The sequence below is a fragment of the Nyctereutes procyonoides genome, unplaced genomic scaffold (assembly GCF_905146905.1).
Source record: "Nyctereutes procyonoides isolate TBG_1078 unplaced genomic scaffold, NYPRO_anot_genome, whole genome shotgun sequence".
In the NCBI taxonomy this organism is placed as follows: Eukaryota; Metazoa; Chordata; class Mammalia; order Carnivora; family Canidae; genus Nyctereutes; species Nyctereutes procyonoides.
Window position 1 is genome coordinate 32,242,762 of NW_026575125.1, and position 25,290 is coordinate 32,268,051.

Genomic DNA, 25,290 nt, shown 5'->3' on the forward strand with positions numbered 1-25,290 from the left:
TAGGTCTAGAATAGTAGGTCTTGACTCTTGCATTGAAGAAAAGATAACAGAATGCTGGATTAATTATGCAAAGTTCCCATTATGTTACTCTTGATATTCTTGCTACTGTTCCTGGTACATAGTCTTATATCAAAACCAGGGCACCTAAAGCAGGCATTTTGGTACCCAGAACAGTTCCAAGTACACTAAAGAAATCACTACCGTAATTAAATAAGTTGCCTAGCTGGGCTGGTAGTAATTTCCATCAGTTCTGGGAAAAGAAAAGGGCACCTTTCTATTTAGCATTTCCCTTACCTCTGCCCACTGCATAATACAGTAGGCCTGATTTCCCAGTGTTTCAACTACTTATTGACTTTGTTGTTTCAGTTTTTATACCCTTGGTCTCTTCTACAGGCAAGCTTATAGAACCAGAGTGGCTAATTAAGGAAGAGCTAACTTAGTATAATCTACACCTGAGTGATGTGACTAGGAGAACTACATAGTATTTTCTTGCTACCTATAACTCTTATGAGGGCTACAGTAACCCATATGACAGGTTTCTGTAACTTTGAACCTTCAAAAGGATCTTGATTTCCTTCCTCAGAGAAGGAACTTCCCAGCCCATTTAAGCTTGAAGTGCCAAATAGATTTGGGAGAGCAGTGGCAAGATTCCATCTCTGCAGAACCTGTGGGCAGGCGTCTCCTACTTTCTGAGTTTATGGTACTCTTAAGTGTCCCCGTGATTTTTTTCATAGCAGCCATAGGCCAAAAGAAGTACCTAATAATTCTATTTATTAAGTAATTAGGTCCAAATAACTTAATAAGTATTTATATCCTGATAGCTTAGTAGCCATTTGAAAATATAATATACTTAAATTGAAAGAAAGAAATATTTTTATTTCAATCTTAAATAGCTGTGCATAGGATATAGGTGCCTGTCGGGCACTACACAACTTCTCAAACCTTGAAATCAGACTGGATACTACCACCTCCATTTCTTGTTCCATATTGATTTTTCACACAGCATAATTTTTAAATCACAGCTGAAAATTCAGCTTCACAAAGGAAATGAATATAGAAATATGTAGTAATAAAACTATTAACTTCTTTAAGTTGGTAATTTGTGTGGTCAACAGATGTTGAATATCCATGCATTTCCTTCAGAAATATAAAATATCGGCACATTCTCCATGAATTTGCTGCAGCACCCAGGGGCCCTCGGTACACACTTTGGATACCAATGTGCTAGTGCCTTGCCAAGCCAAAAAGTACCTGGCTATGCCCTCTTCCCAAAAACAGTATGTGTCTAACTACTCCACTTCTATATAACTATTAGCGGAAATTAGATTGTTCTTTCAGAACAAAAAATGTTACTCCAAAAGGGAGCACAGATAGAAGTTTTCTACACATTTCAAAAGATAGTTTCTCTTGCTAGAAAGGATATTTAAGTGCTGTCTTATTAGAAACTTTGCTGTGAATGTATTTATTTCACAATTATATATCGTGTTTGTGGTGCTATTTCATAATTCAAGGCACAGTCCATGGTTTCCCAGCTTCTAGTCACTTAGTCTTCAAGTTCCTCCCATTCTGCCTTTTCATTGATTCCACACTTACTGAATCCTATTCTTACCAAGTTCTTTACCAAGACAGACTGGATCAAAATAATAATAATAATATATGGACCTCTTTAGGTAGGCATACCAAAAATTATAATACAGTTTAATTAATTGCTGTAATTGAGGAATGCTGAAATACTGGAAGTTTATAGAACCTCTGTCTAATGAAGTGGGTAGTAGAATGTGGGGGATGTTTTTAGAGCCTGTCACATCCAGATGGAATAGGAGTTCATTCACTAGGCAGAGGAAATATTAGGTACAGAATTAGAGAGGCATCAAAGAAATGGTGAACAGTAAGATTTGGTTTGAGGGATAAGGTGCATGGTGGGTGTAGTGGCCAAAGAAATCACCCAATAGCCATATCTTTCCCCTTCTTTCCAATCCTCTTGCCACCATTCAAATGTATGACCTCATTCTTTCTTTTTTTTTTTTAAAGATTTTATTTATTTATTCATGAGAGAGAGAGAGACAGAGACAGAGGAAGAAGCAGGCTCCATGCAGGGAGCCCGACGTGGGACTCCATCCCCGGTTGACAGGATCATGCCCCAGGCTGAAGGCAGTGCTAAACCACTAAGCCACCCAGGCTGCCCATTATTTCTTAATCCGGTTTCTTGCAAGTGGCTTTTTTACCTGGCCCTTATCCCTCCGTTTTCTCTTCAGCCTACACACAATTCTGTTGTATTTATACATTTTTCTAGGTAATGAAGTAGTGGTCCAAAATCTTGAATGCTACCAAATAGTTTGAATATTTTAACAGTAAGTGCCTCTATGGCATAGCTATTGGTCCCCATTTCCAGTTTCATTTTCCACTCCTCCTATTTTAAATCTTATACTCTGGGATCCCTGGGTGGCGCAGCGGTTTGGCGCCTGCCTTTGGCCCAGGGCGCGATCCTGGAGACCCAGGATCGAATCCCGCGTCGGGCTCCCGGTGCATGGAGCCTGTTTCTCCCTCTGCCTATGTCTCTGCCTCTCTCTCTCTCTGTGTGTGACTATCATAAATAAATAAAAATTAAAAACATTTAAAAAAAAATAAATCTTATACTCTGACCCTACTGACCAAGCTCACTGTACCTTATTTATGTCCCTTGCTTTACTCAATTTGAAGCCCTCACTCAATGTTTTGTTTTTCTAAGATGTCTTTCCTCACCATCTTTGCCTGTCAGCTCCTAACAATCCTTAAAAGGCCAACCCAAAAATTTTCAGAGGTTCTCCTCCAGGTTACTTTCCCACCCCCAAATATATCTACCCAGTAGAGTTATGCCTGCCTTCTGACCTCAAAGAGCATCTGCCATGGACATTTTTGCATTAGACTTCTTGTCATTATCTCCTTGTACATTGTCTGTATTCAGTAAGTAGGTCTTAAGAAAAAGAATTGTGTTTACTTAAAAGAAAAATGTAAATATTGGCAACATTAAATAGTGGCTCCTTCAGTGAAATCAGACACATGTGAGAGAACTGATTAGATAATTGGAGTAGACATTTTTCGAAGGTGATTCTTAATTTGTAGGCCTTATTGTCTGCTGTTTTTCAGGAAATTTTTGTACATGATTACACTTGACTAAAGATTTTTGGCATTGAAACATCAATTTTAGTATCCTACGGTACATTAAGAAGTATATTCTACAACTACATATTTTGCTTAAGGCTGTAATTTAGGTAGTTACTTGAGCCATTCTCATTTACTTTTATTCTTTTATTTGAAGAGAAGGCATAGGTGAGAGCTATTTATATTGAAGTTATGAAAAAGTAGTTCACATTTTTAAATAAATATAGTCATGTATGCATCAGTCTTAGATTTTAAATATTTCCTTAATAAGGAAGTTTTCTTTCTTTTTTTCTTTTAAAGATTTTATTTATTTATTTATGAGAGACAGAGAAAGAGAGACAGAGACATAGGCAGGAGAAGCAGGCTCCATGCAGGGAGCCCGATGTGGGACTCGATCCCAGGACTCCGGGATCACGCCCTGAGCCGAAGGCAGATGTTCAACCTCTGAGCCACCCGGGCGTCCCAGTAAGGATGTTTTCTAACTGAATCTAAAGAAAACAGTTTAGGTTTTCCTTTATTTCATCTAACGAGAAAAGTACATGTTTGAATAACACCTCAGTGTTGTATTCTACAAATAAATTTATGTTCTGTATATTTGTCATATCATTTACTCTCTGATGCAGGCATACAAATGTTTCCAGATAGCTGTGGGCTGACTCACCCTTGGATGAGAAGGAGGCAGAGGAAAATGATCAACTCTAGTTATAAACATCAGTGCCTTACTTCTTGAAGTCCAAATATAAGACCTTGCATCATGGGAAATACCCAGTGTTTTAGGAAAAGATAGTCTGATCTTATCCTATAGGTCTAGGCTACTACCTTCCCCTTTATTTTGTTTTTACATTGAAAAACTCCTAAGTCTGGTATCATCCATTAGATTTCCAAATTGCTTTGATGAGGACCTGCCACAACTTCCTATTCCCTAATAATATGACAGACCTAACTATCTATATCTTTCCTGCTGATCATATTCTTACTCTGGGTGGTATCTTCTTTCACTTTTTAAAATTAGTTAGTTGTTAGTTTGTTTATAACCTAAATTCAAGTTAGTTAACATATAGTGTAGTATTGGTTCCATGAGTAGGATTTAGTGATTCGTCAACTACATATAACACCCCGTGCTCATCCCAACAAATGCTCTCCTCAATGCCCATCACCCAGTTACCCTATCCCCCAACCCTTTTCCCTCCAGCATCCCTCAGTTTGTTCTTTGTAGTTAAGAGTCTCTTATGGTTTGCCACCCTCTCTTTTTATCTTAATTTCATTTTCCTTCTTTTCCGTTATGTTCATCTATTTTCTTTCTTAAATTCCGCATATGAGTGAAATCATGTGGTATTTGTCTTTCTCTGACTTATTTAGCATAATACCCTCTAGTTCCATCCGCATCATTGTAAATAGCAAGATTTCACTCTTGGATGGCTGAGTAATATTCCAATATCAATACACACACACATACCCCACCTCTTCTTTATCCATTCATCTGTTGATGGATTATCTGGGCTCTTTCATAGTTTGGCTATTGTGGGCATTGCTACTATAAACATTGGAGTTTATGTGCCCCTTTGAATCACTATGTTTGTATCCTTTGGATAAATACTGAGCTGTGCTATTGCAGGATCATAGGGTAGCTCCATACTTAAATTTTTGAGGAACTTCTACCATTTTCCAGAGCAGTTGTACCAGTTTGCATTCCCACCAACAGTGTAAGAGGGTTCCCTTTCTCCACATTCTCACCAGCATCTGTCCTTTCCTGAGTTGTTAATTTTAGGCATTCTGAGTGGTGTGAGGTGGTATGTCATTGTGGTTTTGATTTGTGTTTTCCTGATGCCAAGTGATGTTGAACATTTTTTCATGTGACAGTTGGCCATTTGTATGGTTTTGTTGGAGAAATGTCTGTTCATGTCTTCTATTTCTTGACTGGATTTGTTGTTTTTTTGGGTGTTGAGTTTGATAAGCTCTCTCTAGATTTTGGATACTAGCACTTTATTTCATAAGACATTGCAAATATCTTCTCCCATCCTGTAGGTTGTCTTTTAGTTTTGTCAACTGCTTCCTTTGCTGTACAAAAGCTTTTTATCTTGATGAAGTCCTAATAGTTCCTTTTTTCTTTTGTTTCCCTTCCTTTGAAGACGTGTCTAGCAAGAAGTTGCTGCAGCAGAGGTTAGAGAGGTTGCTGCCTGTGTTCTCCTCTAAGATTTTGATGGTTTCCTGTCATACATTTAGGTCTTTCATCCATTTTGAATTTATCTTTGTGTATGGTGTTAGAAATCAGTCCAATTTCATTCTTCTGCATGTGGCTATCCAGTTTCTCTAACGCCATTTGTTGAAGAAACTGTCTTTTTTTTTTCTGTTGAATATTCTTTTCTGCTTTGTGAAAGATTAGTTGACCATAGAGTTGAGGGTCCATTTCTGGGTTCTCTATTCTGTTGCATTGATTTATATGTCTGTTTTTGTGCCAGTACCATGTTCTTTTGATGATTACAGCCTTGTAATGTAGCTAGAAGTCCAGGATTGTGACGCTTCCTGCTTTGCTTTTCAACATTCCTTTGGCTATTCAGGGTCTTTTCTGGTTCCATACAAATTTTAGGATCATTTGTTCTAGCTTTGTGAGAAATGCTGGTCTTATTTTTATAGGGATTGAGTTAAACGTGTAGATTGCTTTGGATAGTATAGACATTTTTTTAAACGGTTTTACTTATTTATTCATGAGAGACAGAGAGAGAGAGAGAGAGAGAGGCAGAGACATAGGCAGAGGGAGAAGCAAGCTCCACGCAGGAAGCCCGATGTGGGACTCATCCCAGGACCCTAAGATCACGCCCTGAGCCAAAGGCAGATGCCCAACCACTGAGCCACCCAGGCATCCCAAGGTAGTATAGACAGTTATAACAATATTTATTCTTCCAATCCAGGAGCATGGAATATTTTTCCATTTCTTTTTTTTTTTAAAGGGGCCTTCTTTTTTTTTTAATTTTTTTATTTATTTATGATAGTCACAGAGAGAGAGAGAGAGGCGCAGAGACATAGGCAGAGGGAGAAGCAGGCTCCATGCACCAGGAGCCCGATGTGGGATACGATCCTGCGTCTTCAGGATCGCGCCCTGGGCCAAAGGCAGGCGCCAAACCGCTGCGCCACCCAGGGATCCCTATTTTTCCATTTCTTGTGTCTTCTTCAATTTCTTTAGTAAATGTTGCATAGTTTTCATCCTTTTTACCTTTTTTACCTTTTTGGTTAGGTTTACTCCTAGGTCTCTTTGATTTCTCTTTCTGCTGCTTCCCTATTGGTGAATAGAAATGCAAAAGATCTCTGTATGTTGATGTTATATCCTGTGACATTGCTGAATTCATGCATCAGTTCTAGTAATTTTTTGGAAGAGTCTTTGGGGTTTTCTACATAGAATATTGTATCTTTTGTGAAGAGTGAAATTTTGACTCTTCCTTGCCATTTTGGATGTCTTTTATTTCTTTTTGTTGTCTAATCATTAAGGTTAGGACTTCTCTTACTATGTTGAACAACAGTGATGAAAATGTACATTCTTGTTGTGTTCCTGATCGTAGGAGAAAAGCTCTCAGTTTTTCCCCACTGAAGATATTTAGTTGTGGGTCTTTCATATACGGCCTTTATGATGTTGAGGTATGTCCCTTCTATCTCTACTTTCTTGAGGGCTTTTATCAAAAAGGATGCTGTATTTTGTCAAACGCTTTTTCTGCATCTATTGAGAGGATCATATGGTTCTTACCCTTTCTTTTATTAATGTGGTATATCACGTTGATTGATTTGCAAATGTTGAACCGCCCTTGCAGCCCAGGAATAAATCTCACTTGATCATGGTGAATAATCTTTTTAATGTACTGTTGGATTTGATTAGCTAAGTATCTTGTTAAGAATTTTTGTATCCATGTTTATCAGGGATATTGGTCTATAATTCTCCTTTTTAGTAGGGTCTTTGTCTGGTTTTGGATTCATAGTAATGCTGACCTCATAGAATGAGTTTGGAAGTTTTCCTTCATTTCTATTTTTTGGAACAGCTTCAGAAGAATGAGTATTAATTCTTCTTTAAATGTTTGGTAGAATTCCCCTGGGAAGCCACCCAGCCCTGGACTCTTGTTTGTTGGGAGGTTTTAAATTACTGATTCAATTTCCTTGCTGGTTATGGGTCTGTTCAGATTTTCTATTTCTTCCTGTTTCAGTTTTGGTAGTTTATATATTTCTAGGAATTTACCCATTTCTTCCAGCCTGCCCCATTTGTTGGCATATAATTGCTCATAATAATCTCTTACACTTGTTTGTATTTCTTCGGTGTTGGTTGTGATCTCTCCTCTTTCATGATTTTATTATTTCAGTTCTTTCTCTCTTCATTTTGATAAGTCTGGCTAGGAGTTCATCAATTTTATTAGTTTGAAGAACCAGCTCTTAGTTTCATTAATCTGTTCTGGTTTTTTTTTTCCCTGTATCACTGATTTTTTTCTCTGATCTTTATTATTTCCCTTTTCCTGCTGGTTTTGGGCTTTATTTGCTGTTCTTTTTCCATCTTTAGGTGAAAGGTTGTGTATTTGAGACTCTTCTTGCTTGTCGAGGTAGGCTTAGATTGCTTGCTATATACTTCCTCTTATACCTATTACCTTTGCTGCATCCTAAAGGTTTTGGATTATCATGTTTTTATTTTCATTTGCTTCCATGTATTTATTTATTCTTTAATTTCCTGCTTAACCCATTCATTTTTTTAGTAGAATGTACTTTAACCTCCAGGTATTTGTGGTCTTTCCACATTTTTTCTTCTGTTTGACTTCAGGTTTCATAGCATTGTGGTCTGAAAATATGTCTGGTATGATTTCAGTCTTTTTGTACTGGTTGAGGCCTGATTTGTGACCCAGTATGTGATCTGTTCTGGAGAATGTTGCATGTGTACTCAAAAAGAATGTGTATTCTGCTGCTTTAGGATCAAATGCTCTGCATATATCTGTGAAATCCATCGGGTTCAGTGTGTCATTCAAAGACCTTGTTTCCTTGTTGATCTGCTGTTTAGATGATCTGCCCTTTGCTTTGAGTAACGTGTTAAAGTCCCCTACTATTATTATATTATTATCAATGAGTTTCTTTACTTTTGTTATTAACTGATTTATATATTTGGCTGCTCCCAAGTTGGGGGCATAAATACTTATAATTGTTAGATCTTCTTGTTGGATAGACCTCTTTATTATGATATAGTGCCCTTCTTCATCTCTTATTACAGTCTTTGGTTTAAAATCTAGTTTGTCGGGACGCCCGGGTGGCTCAGTGGTTGAGCATCTGCCTTTGGCTCGGGGCGTGATCTCGAGATCCAGGATCGAGTCCCACGTTGGGTTCCTTGCATGGAGCCTGCTTCTTCCTCTGCCTGTGTCTCTGCCTCTCTCTCTGTCTCTCGTGAATAAATAAATTTTTTTAAAAAGTGGTGTATCCATACAATGGAATTTAAAAAAAATCTAGTTTGTCTGATAAAAGGATGGCTAGCTACTCCAGCTTCCTTTTGATGTCCATTAGCATGATAGATGGTTCTCCACCCACTTACTTTCAATCTAGAGGTGTCTTTGGTTCTAAAATGAATCTCTTGTAAGCAGTGTATCTATGGGTCTTGTTGTTTTGTTTTGTTTTGTTTTAATTCATTCTCATGTCCTATGTCTCTTGACTGGAAGATTGAAATCCCTTTACATCCAGAATAATTATTGATAAATATGAATTTAATGCCACTGTATTACCTGCAAAGCCACTGTTTCTATTGATAGTTCCTTTCTAGTCTTTGTTTCTTTTGGTCTCTCTGTCCCACTCAAAATGTCCCCTTTAAATGTTTCTTGCAGAGCTGGTTTAGTGTTCACAAACTCCTTCAGTTTTTGCTTGTTTTGGAAACGCTTTGTCTCCTTTTTTTTTTTTTTAAAGATTTTATTTATTCATGAGAGACACAGGGAGGCTGAGACATAGGCAGAGGGAGAAGCAGGCTCCCTGCAGGGGAGCTGGGAGCCTGATGTGGGACTTGATCCCAGGACCCAGGACTCAACCACTGAGTCACTCAGGCATCCCTTTCCTTTTCTGAATGATAGCCTTGTTGGCTCTAGTATTCTTGGCTGCATGTTTTCCCCATTCAGCCTATTATATATATCATACTACTGTTTTTTTTGGCCTGCCAAGTTTCTGGTCTGCTATTAACTTTGTGTGTCTACCCCTGTATGTTAAGGACCTTTTGTCCCTAGCTGCTTTTGGAATTCTCTCTTTAATTTTGTTTATTTTTCAAGTTTCACTATGATATGTCTTGGTGTTGACCTATTTTTATTGATTTTGAGAGGAGTTCTCTATGCCTTTTGGACTTGAGTGCCTGTTTCCTTCTCCTGTTTAGGGAAGTTCTCAGCTATAGTTTGTTCAAATAAACCTGCCCTCTTCTCCTCTTCTTTTTCTGGAACTTCTATGATATGGATATTGTTGTGATTTGTAGAATCGTTGAGTTCCTTGTCTGTATTTGTGATCTAATAGTTTTCTTTCCCTCTTCTTTTCAGCTTCATTATTTTCCATAACTGTATCTTCTGTATCATCTATTTATTCCTCTGCTTCTTCCATCCTCATTGTGATTACATCCAGTTAGTTTTGCATCTCAGTTACAGCATTTTTTATTTCGGCCTGACTAGGTTTTAGGTCTTTTCTCTATGCATCAAGAGTTTCTCTGTTATCATCTATGCTTCTTCAAGTCCAGCTAGTACTCTGTTTTTAAAAATTATATTTTTATTTTTATTTATTTATTTTTGTTTTTCAGGAAAAAAAGCTTTACTCAACCAAAATAGGCACTGTTAGCATTAACTGCTTTCCCCAAATGATAAATTTCCCCAATTATTATAGACTTATAATATTCAGCATTTTTTTAAAGATTTTATTTATTCATACATGGGAGAGATGGGGGTGGGAGAGGAGAGAGAGAGGCAGAGACACAGGCAGAGGGAGAAGGAGGCCCTACGCAGGGAACCTGACGTGGGACTCGATCCTGGGTCTCCAGGATCAGGCCCTGGGCCAAAGGTGGCACTAAACTGCTGAGCCACCTGGGCTGCCCAATTCAGCATTGTAAAAATTTATTCAGATCCTTCAGTTAATGTTCTCTATTAGAGAATGTTCAGTTTCTTAGAGTTCTGAATGATGAAAGAGGTGGTAATCTGTTGACAAAAGGTCAGGTGAGTGTGATGGATATGGCAAAAGTTCTTGGCCCAATTCATCTATTCCCTATGGTGGTCTGGGATTTCACCACCTATGGTGGTCAGATGTTGTCATGGAAAAGTATAGGTCCATCTATGTCTGCTAACCAATGCAGAGTGCTTTTAGATCGATTTTTGATACATAATTTGAACTTCTTGATGATAAGATAGTTTTGCCTGAGTTAAAAGTAATGAAATACTCTCTTTACAAACCACCTCATATAGTTACCAGAACCTTCTTTTTGGTTGCAGTGATGGTTTTAACACATTTGGGAACTTCGTCAACATCCAAGCATTGTGCAAGACCACTTTCATTTTTTTGTCAAAGCTTATGATCCTCTCCAAAATAGGTCTCTGCTCTTTCAAATCTTAAGGTATGAGCACATCTCTAATCATCTCCTTTCGTGATCATCTGTCAGTTGGTATGTTACCTACCTACTTGCCCAACTTTTTTTTACCTTTCCTGTTGTAGCTAGGTGTTGAGAAATTATTGTAGCAGAAATTCCTAAGTCTGCTTCAAGACCTCAGATTGCTGTTTTGAGGTTATCTTCTACCATGGCTCTCAACTGATCCTTATCCCCAGATTTGGGTCTCCCTCAAGGCTCATTTTTCAGACTTAAGATTCCCAGAACAAAATTTTTCAAACCCTCACCATATAGTCCTTTCACTAACAGCACCTTCTCTGAAGACAGAACTGATGTTTCTACTTGCTGTGGCTGCACTGTGTCCTAGTTTAAATTCCTATAAAAACAATATTCGCAAAGCTTTCAAAGATATGGTACTGTTCACTTCTGTAAAAGTTGGTGATTTCTCTGAGTGTTTTACTTTTAAAAGTTTCCTTCTAATACATAACCACAGGGACAAGATTTAATGTGCAATAGGAAGGTGTTGGCACATGAGGGGCATGATTTGGTGGCCACCTTCTCTTTCTTGGCATGAGTTGAAGACGTGCCCCTCTCTAGCAGTGGCAGCGGTGCCAACTGTGGTGGCAGCAGTGGCAGATTGGGCTCCTCCAAGCCCAGCTAGTATTCTTTTTTTTTTTTTAAGATTTTATTTATTTATTCATGAGAGGCACAGAAAAGCAGAGACATAGAGGGAGAAGCAGGCTCCTCACAGGGAGCCCGATATGGGACTCTATCCTAGGACCCGGGATCATGCACTGGGCCGAAGGCAGACACTCAACCACTGAGCCACTTGGGAATCCCCAGCTAGTATTTTTCTTTTAAATATTTTATTTATTTATTCATGAGAGACACAGAGAGAGAGGCAGAGACATAGGCAGAGAGAGTAGCAGGCTCCTCTCAGGGAGCCCGATGCAGGACATGATCCCGGACCTGGGATCACGCCCTGAGCCAAAGGCAGATGCTCAGCCACTGAGCCACCCAGGCATTCCCCCCAGCTAGTATTTTTATGACTTGTTCTAAATTCTTGTTCAGACACATTGCTCATATCTGTTTGGGGCAAATCCCTGCCTGTGATTTCTTTTTGATCTTTCTTTTGGGGAGATTTCTTCCATCTTGTCATTATGTCTCGATTTCTGTCTTGCATGTTATGAAAGCTTGTTATATTTCCTGCTCCTTTTCTCTTTTCTTGGATCAGGCTTCTTCTTTTTTTAAAATCAGGCTTATCTTAAACAAATCAAAGCATACCTAGTTAATGGTCCAAACACTCCCCACTGCAAGCAAGGAGGAACTCTGCAGAGGACTGGCCTGTGGGAAATAGCAGCCAAAACACAAGAGGAGAGTGCACAGAGCATACACTAGAAACACTTCCTGAAGCACCAGGCCCTATACAGTGTATGCCCTCTTTGTACACCTCTGTCCCTTGCTGTTTAATGGCCGCTCAATTGTGCCTAGTGGGCCCTTTGTTCTTGGAGAGGCAATATACACTTCCAAATGTACTCCAGGAAGGGGAGTGTTCTCCCTCAGTGTGACCCATGGATCCCCACACCATGATGTCTTGTAGGATTCCTACACGTTCATCTCTCTCCCTCTCTCCCTAACTTTACTCCAGGAAAAGGGCTCCCTCTACTCTGAAGCACCACGGCTTTTCTCTCTACCTTGCATCTGCCATGTTCTCTTCCTCCAGTTGTGCAGATTGTTTTCTTAATCCTCAGATCAATTTCCTGGCTGTTCAAAAGGATTTGATATTGATTCTAGCTATCTTCAAGGAACGAGGCAAGCTCAGGGTCACCCTGGTACTCCACCATCTTAACTCTCTGAGTGGTATCTTCTAATTGACCAGATTTGTTTGGCAAACAGGATAAAATCTACTTGCAAGCCTATTTCTACCTAGAGTTCTCAGTATTATATTACTTTGCTTCCCAATACAAGAAATACAAATGTGTTTGTGGAATGCTCTTGGTAATTTGATTAGGCTAGGATTAGAAGAGTTGTGTCCTGCTATACTTTACCTTAGAGTTGCTTAACTTTCTGAATTAGCCAGCTTTCTGGTTATAAGAGCTGTTTTCCTTGACCCCCTTTTCCATGTTAGATAGCATATAAGAAATTTTTTTCTGAGAATTTAGTTTTTTCTCTCAAAACCCTTTTTTTTTTAAGATTTTATTTATCTGAGAGAAAATGCGAGAGTGCAAACACAGGGGGAGAGAGAAGCAGACCCCTTGCTGAACAGGGAGCCCCATCTGGGGCTTGATCCCAGGATGCTGGGATCATGATCTGAGCCAAAGGCAGACACATAACCAACTGAGGCACACCAGCGCCCTTCTCTTAAAATCTTAAGATACATTGTTGTTGATTGTTTGGTTTGTTTTCAAGAAAACTGTCCCCAAATCTAGGGATATATTAGACTGTATTAATATCTCTATTGTGTTTAAAAACAAGGAAGCAGATAGTCCCAAGCAGTTTTATACTTGTCAGACCACACATAGCATATTGGACTGAGTGTAGGACACTGTATTTTATGAGATAAAAATGGTGCAGAGACTCCTATCCATTTTACAGGGCCAACAGTTGAAGAAACTAGACATGCTTAGCCTGGAAAAAAGAAGCCTTGGAGCAAATGAGTTACTGTCTTCATGGATCAGGTGGCCTGTTATATGGAAGATAATTTTATGTCCTTTCAGAGGCCATAAATAAGACCAATGACTAGGAAGTTGTTAATTCAGTGAAATGTCCTTTGATAAAGGGCTTCCTAATCAAATAAGTATGATAAATGTATGTGACCTATTTCTTTTCTGGAGGTATGCAGATGTAGATTAAATATACGTTAAGGTCCCTAAAAAATCCTGCAGTAAAAGATCTTGTTACATTTGTTAATGCCAACATTCCATGAACTCCTTCAGAACTAGTTTTCTAAGGAGCTCACATTTAGGTAGTGCTTCTCAAACCGTGGTAGTTAGACCAAGACCAGCAGCACCAGCATTACCTGGGAACTTATTAGAAATGCATTTTTTTACTCCACCTCAGATCTATGGAATCAGAAACTATGGGAGCTGAGCCCAGTAATCTCAGTGATAATAAGTCCTCCAGGGGATTCTGAGGCTACAGCTGTGAGAAGTACTACTAGCAAATTTCACGGTTTTTCTCCAACTCAGCAGTACCCTTTTTGTTTGTTTTTTAGCACTTGCCACAATTTTTATTATTTACAATTTCTTTTAATGATATTCTTTGACTCTAATTAATTTTTTTTCTGTAATTAATTTTTATAAATGGTTATCCTTCTGAGGTATAGAAGGAAGGAAACTCTTATGAAAGGCCTGCCATAGTTTTTAACATAGTGTAGGTGTCATCCAGCTGGTATCGATATGGATACTTCATTTTTATTTTTTTATTTTATTTTTTATTTTAAAGATTTTACTTATTCATTCATGAGAGACACACACAGAGAGAGAGAGAGGCAGAGACACAGGCAGAGGGAGAAGCAGTCTCCACACAAGGAGCCCGATGTGGGACTTGATCCCGGGACTCCAGGATCATACCCTGGGCTGCAGGTGGCGCTAAACCGCTGTGCCACCAGGGCTGCCCCAATATGGATATTTTAAAGGATCCTAAGTAATGAATCCATATCTTCTGTGAAGTGAAATACGCATTTCTATAATGAGGTAACAAATTCATTGCTATTGTTACCATTTTTTAAAAGAACACTTACTATTTTTCATTTACTTTAAAATATTCTTTGTAAAATGTAGACTTTAACATTTTAAAAAGATCTGTAATGTGCCCTTTCTATGTTAGAAGTCAATAAGATTAGAAACTTATTGTAGCATCATATTTACATATACAAAGAAGTATGAATGACACTTTAAAAAAATTAAATAATTTAAAATGAATATGTAAAATTAAAAATAATTTCTCTGGACTGTGCCCTATAACTAGTGCCTCATTTATTTTACTGGATATCATAAATGTGCATTTTGAGTATTTATATGGAATACCTCTATAAGTCGTGGAAGAACTTTCTGGAGGACTGTGAAACTGGTTTGATATATTTAAATATCACAATGTTTAACTTAAGTATATTTAGAGCAAAATTATTAGTGTTCCTAGGAATGAATTATGGCCAAATTCATCTTAACTTCTTGATACTGTTTTGCCAGCTCTTCTTTTTTTTTTTTTTTTTTCAGCTCTTCTTTTCATATAAGTAAGGGTTCTCTGGGTCTATATTACTAGGTTTATTTATTTTTATTTAGGGGAACAAAGACTGGTGGTCTGGAGACTGGATTTTGACTTGGTTGCCAGTGCCCAACAGCAGAATGCCTGGGGGCATCCACTTACAACAAAGAGTATAAGTAGTGGAATCACTATTACTATATTTAAATACCAATGGCTGGCAGGAATGTGCTAAAGTCTGAATCTAACTGTGAATTATGTCCCTACCCAGGGCAAGTGCTGCTCAAAGGGCATGCTCACAGGAGGAGGAAGACAGCAGAGGTGGCGATTTGGAGCTAAACGTACTTTCGTACTTTCGTTGCTGACTCAGGGGAAGAGGTTTAGGATACTGGTTGTGTTTTCTAAAGAGCACCTAGCAGTTTCCACCTTGTATGTGAAGCTTCCACATGTTTTTCAAATGATAATTTTATGCTTTTGATTTTCTCTCTTCTTAGTTTTCCTCACAGGAGAAAAAGCCAATTCAGTATTGAAACGCTACCCAAGAGCTAATGGACTTTTTGAAGAAATAAGACAGGGCAACATTGATCGTGAATGCAAAGAAGAAATCTGCACGTTTGAAGAAGCAAGAGAAGCTTTTGAAAATACTGAGAAAACTGTAAGTGTATTGGCAATTTGTAAGAAACATTCACAGTTTTGCCTACCTTTGGATGTACGTTTGCAGTCTGCATTCCCGAATTATGTGCATCGCTCTCAGTTACAAATTGATCACAAATTACCTTTGTGAGGAACTCTGCAAGCGGCATCTAAGAATACACCTGGCTAGGAGAGCCAGGTTCGCTTCCCTGCGTGTGGATCTGTGTGGGTCCAGCTTTGAGGGCCCTGTTCCCACGGGACTCTGCCGAGCGGAGATTGATCATCCTAGCAAGGGGGAAGTGCTTGTTTCACACGAGGCTCTGATGGGGAAAGTTACCAATATCATCACCTCACTTTGCCTAATCAGTGAGGAAGTGTGGAGGAACCGAAGAGATATTGACACTGTTTTAAAATCTTTGACTTCTTGTACAAAAAAACCACAAAAAAAACCTATCTATCTTTGAACTCCTCTCCCCACTCTAAGAATACTCTTCCTTACCTCTCTTTACTGTAGATGGCATGCTATTCAAGGACAGCAGGGGTGGGCAAGCCAAAGGCAGTGGTCTAAATTCTGTGGAACTGCTCTGGAGTTGGAAATGACAATACCCGACATAGCCATTATATAAAGATCCATTCTTGGGCACTGACCATGAAAATAACACTAGTTGCTAAACAAGTGATGTCAGATGTGCTAAAGAGTGATATTAGGTATGTCTCAGAAACAACAGATATAGAAGTTTTTTTTTTTTTTAAAGATTTTATTTAGGGGATCCCTGGGTGGCGCAGCGGTTTGGCGCCTGCCTTTGGCCCAGGGCGCGATCCTGGAGACCCGGGATCGAGTCCCGCATTGGGCTTCCGGTGCATGGAGCCTGCTTCTCCCTCTGCCTGTGTGTCTGCCTCTCTCTCTCTCTCTCTCTCTCTCTCTCTCTCTCTCTCTCTCTCTCTCTCATAAATAAATAAATAAATAAATAATTAAAAATTAAAGATTTTATTTAGAGAGAGAGAGCATGCACACGAGCAGGGGAGAAGGGCAGAAGGGGAAAGAGAATCTCAAGCAAACTACCTGCTGAGCACAGAGCCCAAAGGAAGGCTTAATCCCAGGATCTCAAGATCATGATCTGAGCCAAAACCAAATGTTGGACATTTAACCGACTGAGCTATCCAGGTGCTTGTGTTACGGAAGTTTTTTTTTAAGATTTTATTCACTTATTTGAGAGAGTGAGGGAGGGAGAACGAGCACGAACAGGGGGAAAGGGTGAGGGAGAAGTGGGCTCCCCCCTGAGGAGGGAGCCCTATGCAGAGTTCAATCCCAGGACTCTGTGATCATGACCTGAGCTGAAGGCAGATGCTCAACTGACTGAGCCACCCAGATGGCCCCAGAAGTTTTAAAGAAAGGGGTTTGTTTGTTTGTTTGTTTATTTTAGAGAGAACTCACAAGAGTGAGTGGGGGGAGGGGCAGAGAGAGAGAGAAAAAATCTCAAGCAGACTCCCCGTGAGCATGAGCCTGACCCTGGGCTCAATCCTAAAACCCATGAGATCTTGACATGAGCCGAAATCACAAGTTGGATGCTTAACCCACTGAGCCACCCAGGTGCCCCAGAGAAAGGGGTATTGAACTTTTTTGTTAGGTTAGAAAAGAGGAAGGAACTCAAGGAGAGATGCTCAGGGAAGCATCATCGCTGGAGTCTAGTGTTCATAGTAAAAACAAAGTCAGTGTATTATAAATTGATAAGCTATAAGCATCATTTTTTATATTTTTTATTGAAGTAATTATACTTCAATTGTATGTCAATTATGACATACAATACTATATTAGTTTTAGGTGTGCAACATATTGATTGGACAACTACATAGATTACTTAATAGTCACCACCATGAGTGTAGTCCTCTTCTCTCACCATATAGTGTTATTATGATATTATTGGCTATAGTCTTTTTGCTGTACTTTTCATCATTGTAACATTTATTTTATAACTGAGGGTTTGTACCTCTTAATCCCCTTGATCTATTTTGCCCATCTCTGACCCACCTCCCTTCTGGCAACCTCCAGTTTATTATCTGTATTTAAGGATCTATTGTTTTTTTTTATTTTTATTTTTTTTAATAAATTAATTTTTATTGGTGTTCAATTTACCAACATACAGAATAACACCTAGTGCTCATCCCGTCAAGTGTCCCCCTCAGTGCCCGTCACCCATTCACCCCCACCCCCCACACTCCTCCCCTTCCACCACCCCTAGTTCGTTTCCCAGAGTTAGGAGTCTTTATGTTCTGTCTCCCTTTCTGATATTTCCCACACATTTCTTCTCCCTTCCCTTATATTCCCTTTCACTATTGTTCATATTCCCCAAATGAATGAGACCATATAATGTTTGTCCTTCTCCGATTGACTTACTTCACTCAGCAGAATACCCTCCAGTTCCATCCACGTTGAAGCAAATGGTGTGTATTTCTCGTTTCTAATGGCTGAGTAATATTCCATTGTATACACAAACAAAATCTTCTTTATCCATTCATCTTTGGATGGACACCGAGGCTCCTTCCACAGTTTGGCTATTGTGGACATTGCTGCAAGAAACATCGGGGTGCAGGTGTCCCGGCATTTCATTGCATCTGAATCTTTGGGGTAAATCCCCAACAGTGCAATTGCTGGGTCGTAGGGCAGGTCTATTTTTAATTCTTTGAGGAACCTCCACACAGTTTTCCAGAGTGGCTGCACCAGTTCACATTCCCACCAACAGTGTAAGAGGGTTCTCTTTTCTCCGCATCCTCTCCAACATTTGTGGTTTCCTGCCTTGTTAAAATTAACATTCTCACTGGTGTGAGGTGGTATCTCATTGTGGTTTTGATTTGTATTTCCCTGATGGCAAGTGATGCAGAGCATTTTCTCATGTGCATGTTGGCCATGTCTATGTCTTCCTCTGTGAGATTTCTCTTCATGTCTTTTGCCCATTTCATGATTGGATTGTTTGTTTCTTTGGTGTTGAGTTTAATAAGTTCTTTATAGATTTTGGAAATTAGCCCTTTATCTGATATGTTATTTGCAAATATCTTCTCCCATTCTGTAGGTTGTCTTTTAGTTTTGTTGACTGTATCCTTTGCTGTGCAAAAGCTTCTTATCTTGATGAAGTCCCAATAGTTCATTTTTGCTTTTGTTTCTTTTGCCTTCGTGAATGTATCTTCAAGAAGTTACTGTGGCCAAGTTCAAAAAGGGTGTTGCCTGTGTTCTCCTCTAGGATTTTGATGGAATCTTGTCTCACATTTAGATCTTTCATCCATTTTGAGTTTATCTTTGTGTGTCGTGCAAGAGAGTGGTCTAGTTTCATTCTTCTGCATGTGGCTGTCCAATTTTCCCAGCACCATTTATTGAAGAGACTGTCTTTCTTCCAGTGGATAGTCTTTCCTCCTTTATCGAGTATTAGTTGACCATAAAGTTCAGGGTCCACTTCTGGATTCTCTATTCTGTTCCATTGATCTATGTGTCTGTTTTTGTGCCAGTACCACACTGTCTTGATGACCACAGCTTTGTAGTACAACCTGAAATCTGGCATTGTGATGCCCCCAGATATGGTTTTCTTTTTTAAAATTCCCCTGGCTATTCAGGGTCTTTTCTGATTCCACACAAATCTTAAAATAATTTGTTCTAACTCTCTGAAGAAAGTCCATGGTATTTTGATAGGGATTGCATTAAACGTGTAAATTGCCCTGGGTAACATTGACATTTTCACAATATTAATTCTGCCAATCCATGAGCATGGAATGTTTTTCCATCTCTTTGTGTCTTCCTCAATTTCTTTCAGAAGTGTTCTATAGTTTTTAGGGTATAGATCCTTTACCTCTTTGGTTAGGTTTATTCCTAGGTATCTTATGCTTTTGGGTGCAATTGTAAATGGGATTGACTCCTTAATTTCTCTTTCTTCAGTCTCATTGTTAGTGTATAGAAATGCCATTGATTTCTGGGCATTGATTTTGTATCCTGCCACGCTACCAAATTGCTGTATGAGTTCTAGCAATCTTGGGGTGGAGTCTTTTGGGTTTTCTATGTAGAGTATCATGTCATTGGCGAAGAGGGAGAGTTTGACTTCTTCTTTGCCAATCTGAATGCCTTTAATGTCTTTTTGTTGTCTGATTGCTGAGGCTAGGACTTCCAATACTATGTTGAATAGCAGTGGTGACAGTGGACATCCCTGTCTTGTTCCTGATCTTAGGGGAAAGGCTCCCAGTGCTTCCCCATTGAGAATGGTATTAGCTGTGGGCTTTTCATAGATGGCTTTTAAGATGTCGAGGAAAGTTCCGTCTATCCCTGCACTCTGAAGAGTTTTGATCAGGAATGGATGCTGTATTTTGTCAAATGCTTTCTCTGCATCTAATGAGAGGATCATATGGTTCTTGGTTTTTCTCTTGCAGATATGATGAATGACACTGATTGTTTTACGAGTGTTGAACCAGCCTTGTGTCCCGGGGATAAATCCTACTTGGTCATGGTGAATAATTTTCTTAATGTGTTGTTGGATCCTATTGGCTAGTATCTTGTTGAGAATTTTTGCATCCATGTTCGTCAAGGATATTGGTCTGTAATTCTCCTTTTTGGTGGGGTCTTTGTCTGGTTTTGGAATTAAGGTGATGCTGGCCTCATAGAATGAATTTGGAAGTACTCCATCTCTTTCTATCTTTCCAAACAGCTTTAGTAGAATAGGTATGATTTCTTCTTTAAACGTTTGATAGAATTCCCCTGGGAAGCCATCTGGCCCTGGACTCTTGTGTCTTGGGAGGTTTTTGATGACTGCTTCAATTTCCTCCCTGGTTATTGGCCTGTTCAGGTTTTCTATTTCTTCCTGTTCCAGTTTTGGTAGTTTGTGGCTTTCCAGGAATGCGTCCATTTCTTCTAGATTGCCTAATTTATTGGCGTATAGCTGTTCATAATATGTTTTTAAAATCGTTTGTATTTCCTTGGTGTTGGTAGTGATCTCTCCTTTCTCAGTCATGATTTTATTAATTTGAGTCTTCTCTCTCTTCTTTTTAATAAGGTTGGCTAATGGTTTATCTATCTTATTAATTCTTTCAAAGAACCAACTCCTGGTTCTATTGACTGTTCCACAGTTCTTCTGGTCTCAATTTCGTTGAGTTCTGCTCGAATTTTAATTAACTCTCTTCTTCTGCTGTGTGTCGGGTCCATTTGCTGTTTTTTCTCTAGCTCCTTTATGTGTAAGGTTAGCTTTTGTCTTTGAGTTCTTTCCAGTTTTTGAATGGATGCTTGTATTGCGATGTATTTCCCCCTCAGGACTGCTTTTGCTGCATCCCAAAGATTTTTTTTTTTTTCATCCCAAAGATTTTGAACAGTTGTATCTTCATTCTATTGGTTTTTTAGATTCCACATGTAAGTGAAATCGTGTAGTATTTGTCTTTCTCAGCATCATTTATTATTTCACTTAGCTTAATAGTCTTCTAAGTTCGTCCATGTTGTTGCAAATGACAAGATCTCATTCTTTTTATGGCTGAGTAGTATTCCTGTGTGTGTGTGTCTCTCTGTGTACCACATCTTTATCTGTTTGCCTACCATTTAGGTTGCTTCTGTATCTTGAGTGTTGTAAATAATGCTGAAGTAAACAGCATTATAAACATCAGCATGCATTTATCTTTTCAAAATAATGCCTTTGTGTTCTTTAGATAAATACCCTAAAGTGAAATTACTGGATCATATGATATTTTTATTTTTAATTTGTTTTAAAGATTTTATTTATTTATCTGAGAGAGAGCACGAGGGGGGTGGTCTGAAGAAGAGGGAGACAGAGAAGCAGATTCCCTGCTGAGCAGGGAGCCCCATGTGGGGCTTGTGACTATGACCTGAGCCAACTGCAGATGCTTAACTGACTGAGCCACCTAGGAGCCCCCTATTTTTAATTTTTTGAAGAACATCTATACTGTTTTCCATTGTGGTTGTACCAGTTTACATCCCCAACAGTACAACAGTGCTACCTTCTCTCCACATCCTTGTGAACACATTATTTCTTGTCTTTTTGTTACTAGCCAATCTCACAGGTGTGAGGTGCTATCTTATTGTGGTTATGATTTGAATTTCCTTCATGATGAGTGGTTGAGCACCTTTTCACATGTCTCTTGGCTACCTGTAGGTCTTCTTTGGCAAAATGTCTTTTCAGGTTCTCTGCCCATTTTAAAAATTTGATTGTTTGTTTAAAGTGATTTTTATTTTTTAAATTTATTTATTTATTTATTTTTTATTTTAGAGACACAAAGAGCTTGAGTAGGGGTTGCGCAGAGGGAGGAGAGAATATCAAGCAGACTGAGCACAGAGCCTGATGCAGGGCTAGATCACATGATTCTGAGATCTTGACCTGAGCTGAAATCGAGTTGGACACCTAACCAACTGTACCACCCAAGATCCCCTAATGTTTTGTTTTATTTTTAAAGATCTTGGGGATCCCTGGGTGGCTCAGTGGTTTAGCACATGCCTTCAGCCCAGGATGTGATCCTGGAGTCCCGGGATCAAGTCCCACATCGGGCTCCCTGCGTGGAGCCTGCTTCTCCCTCTGCCTATGTCTCTGCCTCTCTCTCTGTGTCTCTCATGAATAAATAAATAAAGTCTTTTAAAAAAAAATCTTAAATCTCACATTTTAAAATGAAAAAATAATCATCCATAAGCTCATCATGCAGTCACAAAGCACTTTGGGCCTTTTAGTTTCTTTCTAGCTGTTATTCCTTGTTTCTGCTTAGTCCTTATTTATTTTACACATTTATATTTCTCATCTTATGAAATTAATATGTATTCATTGTAAAGATATTGAAACTATAGTAACATGAAATGAATAAAATCTTTTAAATTTTTAGCACTATCAGTTTTCTGATTTTGGTATGTATTATTCTGGTCTATTTTTAATGCATACATAATTTTAATTTTTATGAATTTTTTGCATGATAATTTTTAAATAGCAGTAGGATTGTAGTATAAATAATGCTCTATACCTTGCAGCTTTTAATTAAAACCAGTTTATGTTTTAAACACAAAGCTTAGTTTTTGATGTTATCTTTCTTCAAAAAACACAAATTTTAGATATTTTATCCTTTTCATAAAGCTAATGGCATTTCATCCTGCTTTATCATTCTCCTTTAATGGAAAGGTAAGAACTTTAGTGGAAAGATACTTTGAAACTATGTTAATCTTTTATTCTTCATCAGACTATTACCCACTACTTTTAACATATGCTATTGATGATTCTTGACTAAATCAATTAAATTATAATTGCTTAATGGTGATTTCTAACTCCATAATATATACATTTTTTGGTTGGCATTCCAGTATGGGCAGGAACTTTCCCATTATCTGTCTGTCTCTCTTTTAGCACAGACTCAAAGATTACTTTATTCAGTGAGCTATAATCCCTTAAATTTTCCCAAATTTGGCTAATGGAAGTTTCTTCAAACAGGCTTCTCTGTCTTTTTGACATTATCATTTTATGTATTTAGTTAGAGTACAAAAGCGAGGCAAGGGACAGAGGGAGAGGGAGAGAGAATCTTATTAAGGAGCCTGACTCTGGGCTCAATCTTACAACCTTGAAATCGTGATCTGAGCCAAAATCAGGAGTCAGACGCTTACCCCACTAAGCCACTTGGCCACCTCTGCTTTATTGGTTTTTTTAATGCAGGGTGTGTGTGTGTGTGTGTGTATATATATATGTGTGTGTGTGTGGTTAAGTAGGCTCCATGCCCAATGTGGGGTTTGAGATTCTGACCCTGTGATCAAGAGTTGGATGCTGTCTGAATGAGCCACCCAGGTGCCCCTGCAGTTGTTTTTTTTTTCCCCATTTTCATTGTAACCATCAATTAAACACATTTTATTGAATCTCAACTTTTGATCATAGTGAAAAACCTTCCTCTAGACCCTGGTCCTAGAGGAATCCCAGTTTCTTATAATATACTTGAGTTTTTATATCTTTAGATCTCTGACTTATTCACAGTTTATTCTTGAATGTATGGTGTGAGTTATGGATACAAATATTTTACATAGCTATCCAGTTGTCCAAAGACCATTTCTTATAAAATCCCTCTTTGCTTCAGTGATTTTAGTTATCCTTTGTCATATGGCTCATTACAATATATACTTAACTGATTTCCAGGTTTTATACTCTAATTCATTGGTCCATCATTCTCAAATGCCAATACCATACTTTTTTATTATTGAGAATTTTCAGTGTATTTTAGTATAAATTAGAGCTAGTTATTCGTATGAATTTGTCTAACTCCAGAAAAAATAATTTGTCAATATTTTTACTGGGATTTCTTTCAGTCTGTTAACTTAAGGAGAACTAACATCTTGAAGATACTAAATCACCTTCTCCAAGAAGAGATCTTTCTCTTTGTTGAAATCAACATTTCTGTCTTTCAGGAATGTTTTATAGTTTTCATCATACAAGTTTTGCACATTTCTTAGGTGGGTTCCTAAGCATTACTGTGTTGCTATTTTAAATGCTGTACTCTTTTCCATGATACGTTCTAACCGGTTATTATTTGTGTATGTGTGCACTATTGACTTTTTAAACCTTGCTGAGTTACAATTGACATATTTAAAGTGTACAATTTGATAGATTTTAACATATCCACACCCCTGTGAAACCATAGCAATCCTAGTAAACAAATTCATCATTCTCAAAAGTTCCTTCTTGCCTCATAATAATTCCTCCTTCTATATCTCCCCATAATCACCACCTCCCCAGGCAATGATTTATCTGATTTCTGTCACTGTAGCTTAAATTTTCTAGCGTTTTCTATAAATGAAATCATGCATTGACTTCTTTCACTCAACATTATGTTCAGATGCATCCATATTGCACATATCAATAGTTCCTTTGTTTTTATTGCTGAGTAGTGTATTATTGTATGTAAATGGACATTTGGGTTTCCATTTGGGGCTGTTACAGCTAAAACTATGAACACTCATGCCCTAAGCTATTGACTTTTTTAAATTAATGAACCACATATTTATTTTGATGTGAGTTCTAAGAAATCTCATGGTCAAAGTTACACTTTCAGATGCATTCTTTTTTTAAACTTTTTATTTTGAGCTAATTAAAGATTCACCAAAGATTGCAAAGATAATAGACAGGTCCCATTGTAGCGTTTACCCAGTTTTCTTCAGTGGTTATGTCTCATAGAAGTGTCCTACAATATCAAAACTAGGAAACTGACATTGGTACAATCTGTATGTATAGTTTTGTGCCATTTTATCACTTGTGTAAATTCTTGTAACCACTACTACAGTTAAAATTCAGAATTACTTCATTACCACAAAATCCTCCCTTAATAGTCACATACCCCCTCCCCCACCACCATGCCTAACCTTTATTAATCACTAATCTGTTCCCACCACTGTAATTCTGTCATTGCAAGAATGTTATATAAATGAAATTATATAATATGGAACCTTTTGATATTTGCTTTTTATACTCAGCATAATCCTTTTGAGATTCATCCCAGATGTTGTATGTATCAATAGTTCACTCCTTTTTATTCCATAGTATGGATATACCACAGTTTATTGAACCATTCATTCATTGAAGGATATCTGGGTTGTTTGCAGTATTGGCTATTACTTATAAAGCTGCTGTGAATTTTTTAAAAGATTTTATTCATTTATTCATGAGAGACACAGAGAGAGAGAGTCAGAGACATAGGCAGAGGGAAAAGCAGGCTCCACGCTGAGAGCCTGATGTGGGACTCATTCCTGGGAC

General features: G+C 38.3%; 1 protein-coding gene across 2 annotated transcripts in view; it reads left to right on the forward strand.

Moving 5' to 3' along the window:
• The window catches only part of PRRG1 (proline rich and Gla domain 1), a 148,964-nt gene that overhangs the window by 72,558 nt on the left and 51,116 nt on the right, over positions 1–25,290 (forward strand). For both annotated transcript variants that reach the window (XM_055338911.1, XM_055338912.1), the window contains exon 3: positions 15,409–15,569. In XM_055338911.1, the coding sequence (XP_055194886.1) occupies positions 15,409–15,569 (161 nt within the window). The remainder of the gene's footprint in view (positions 1–15,408; positions 15,570–25,290) is intronic.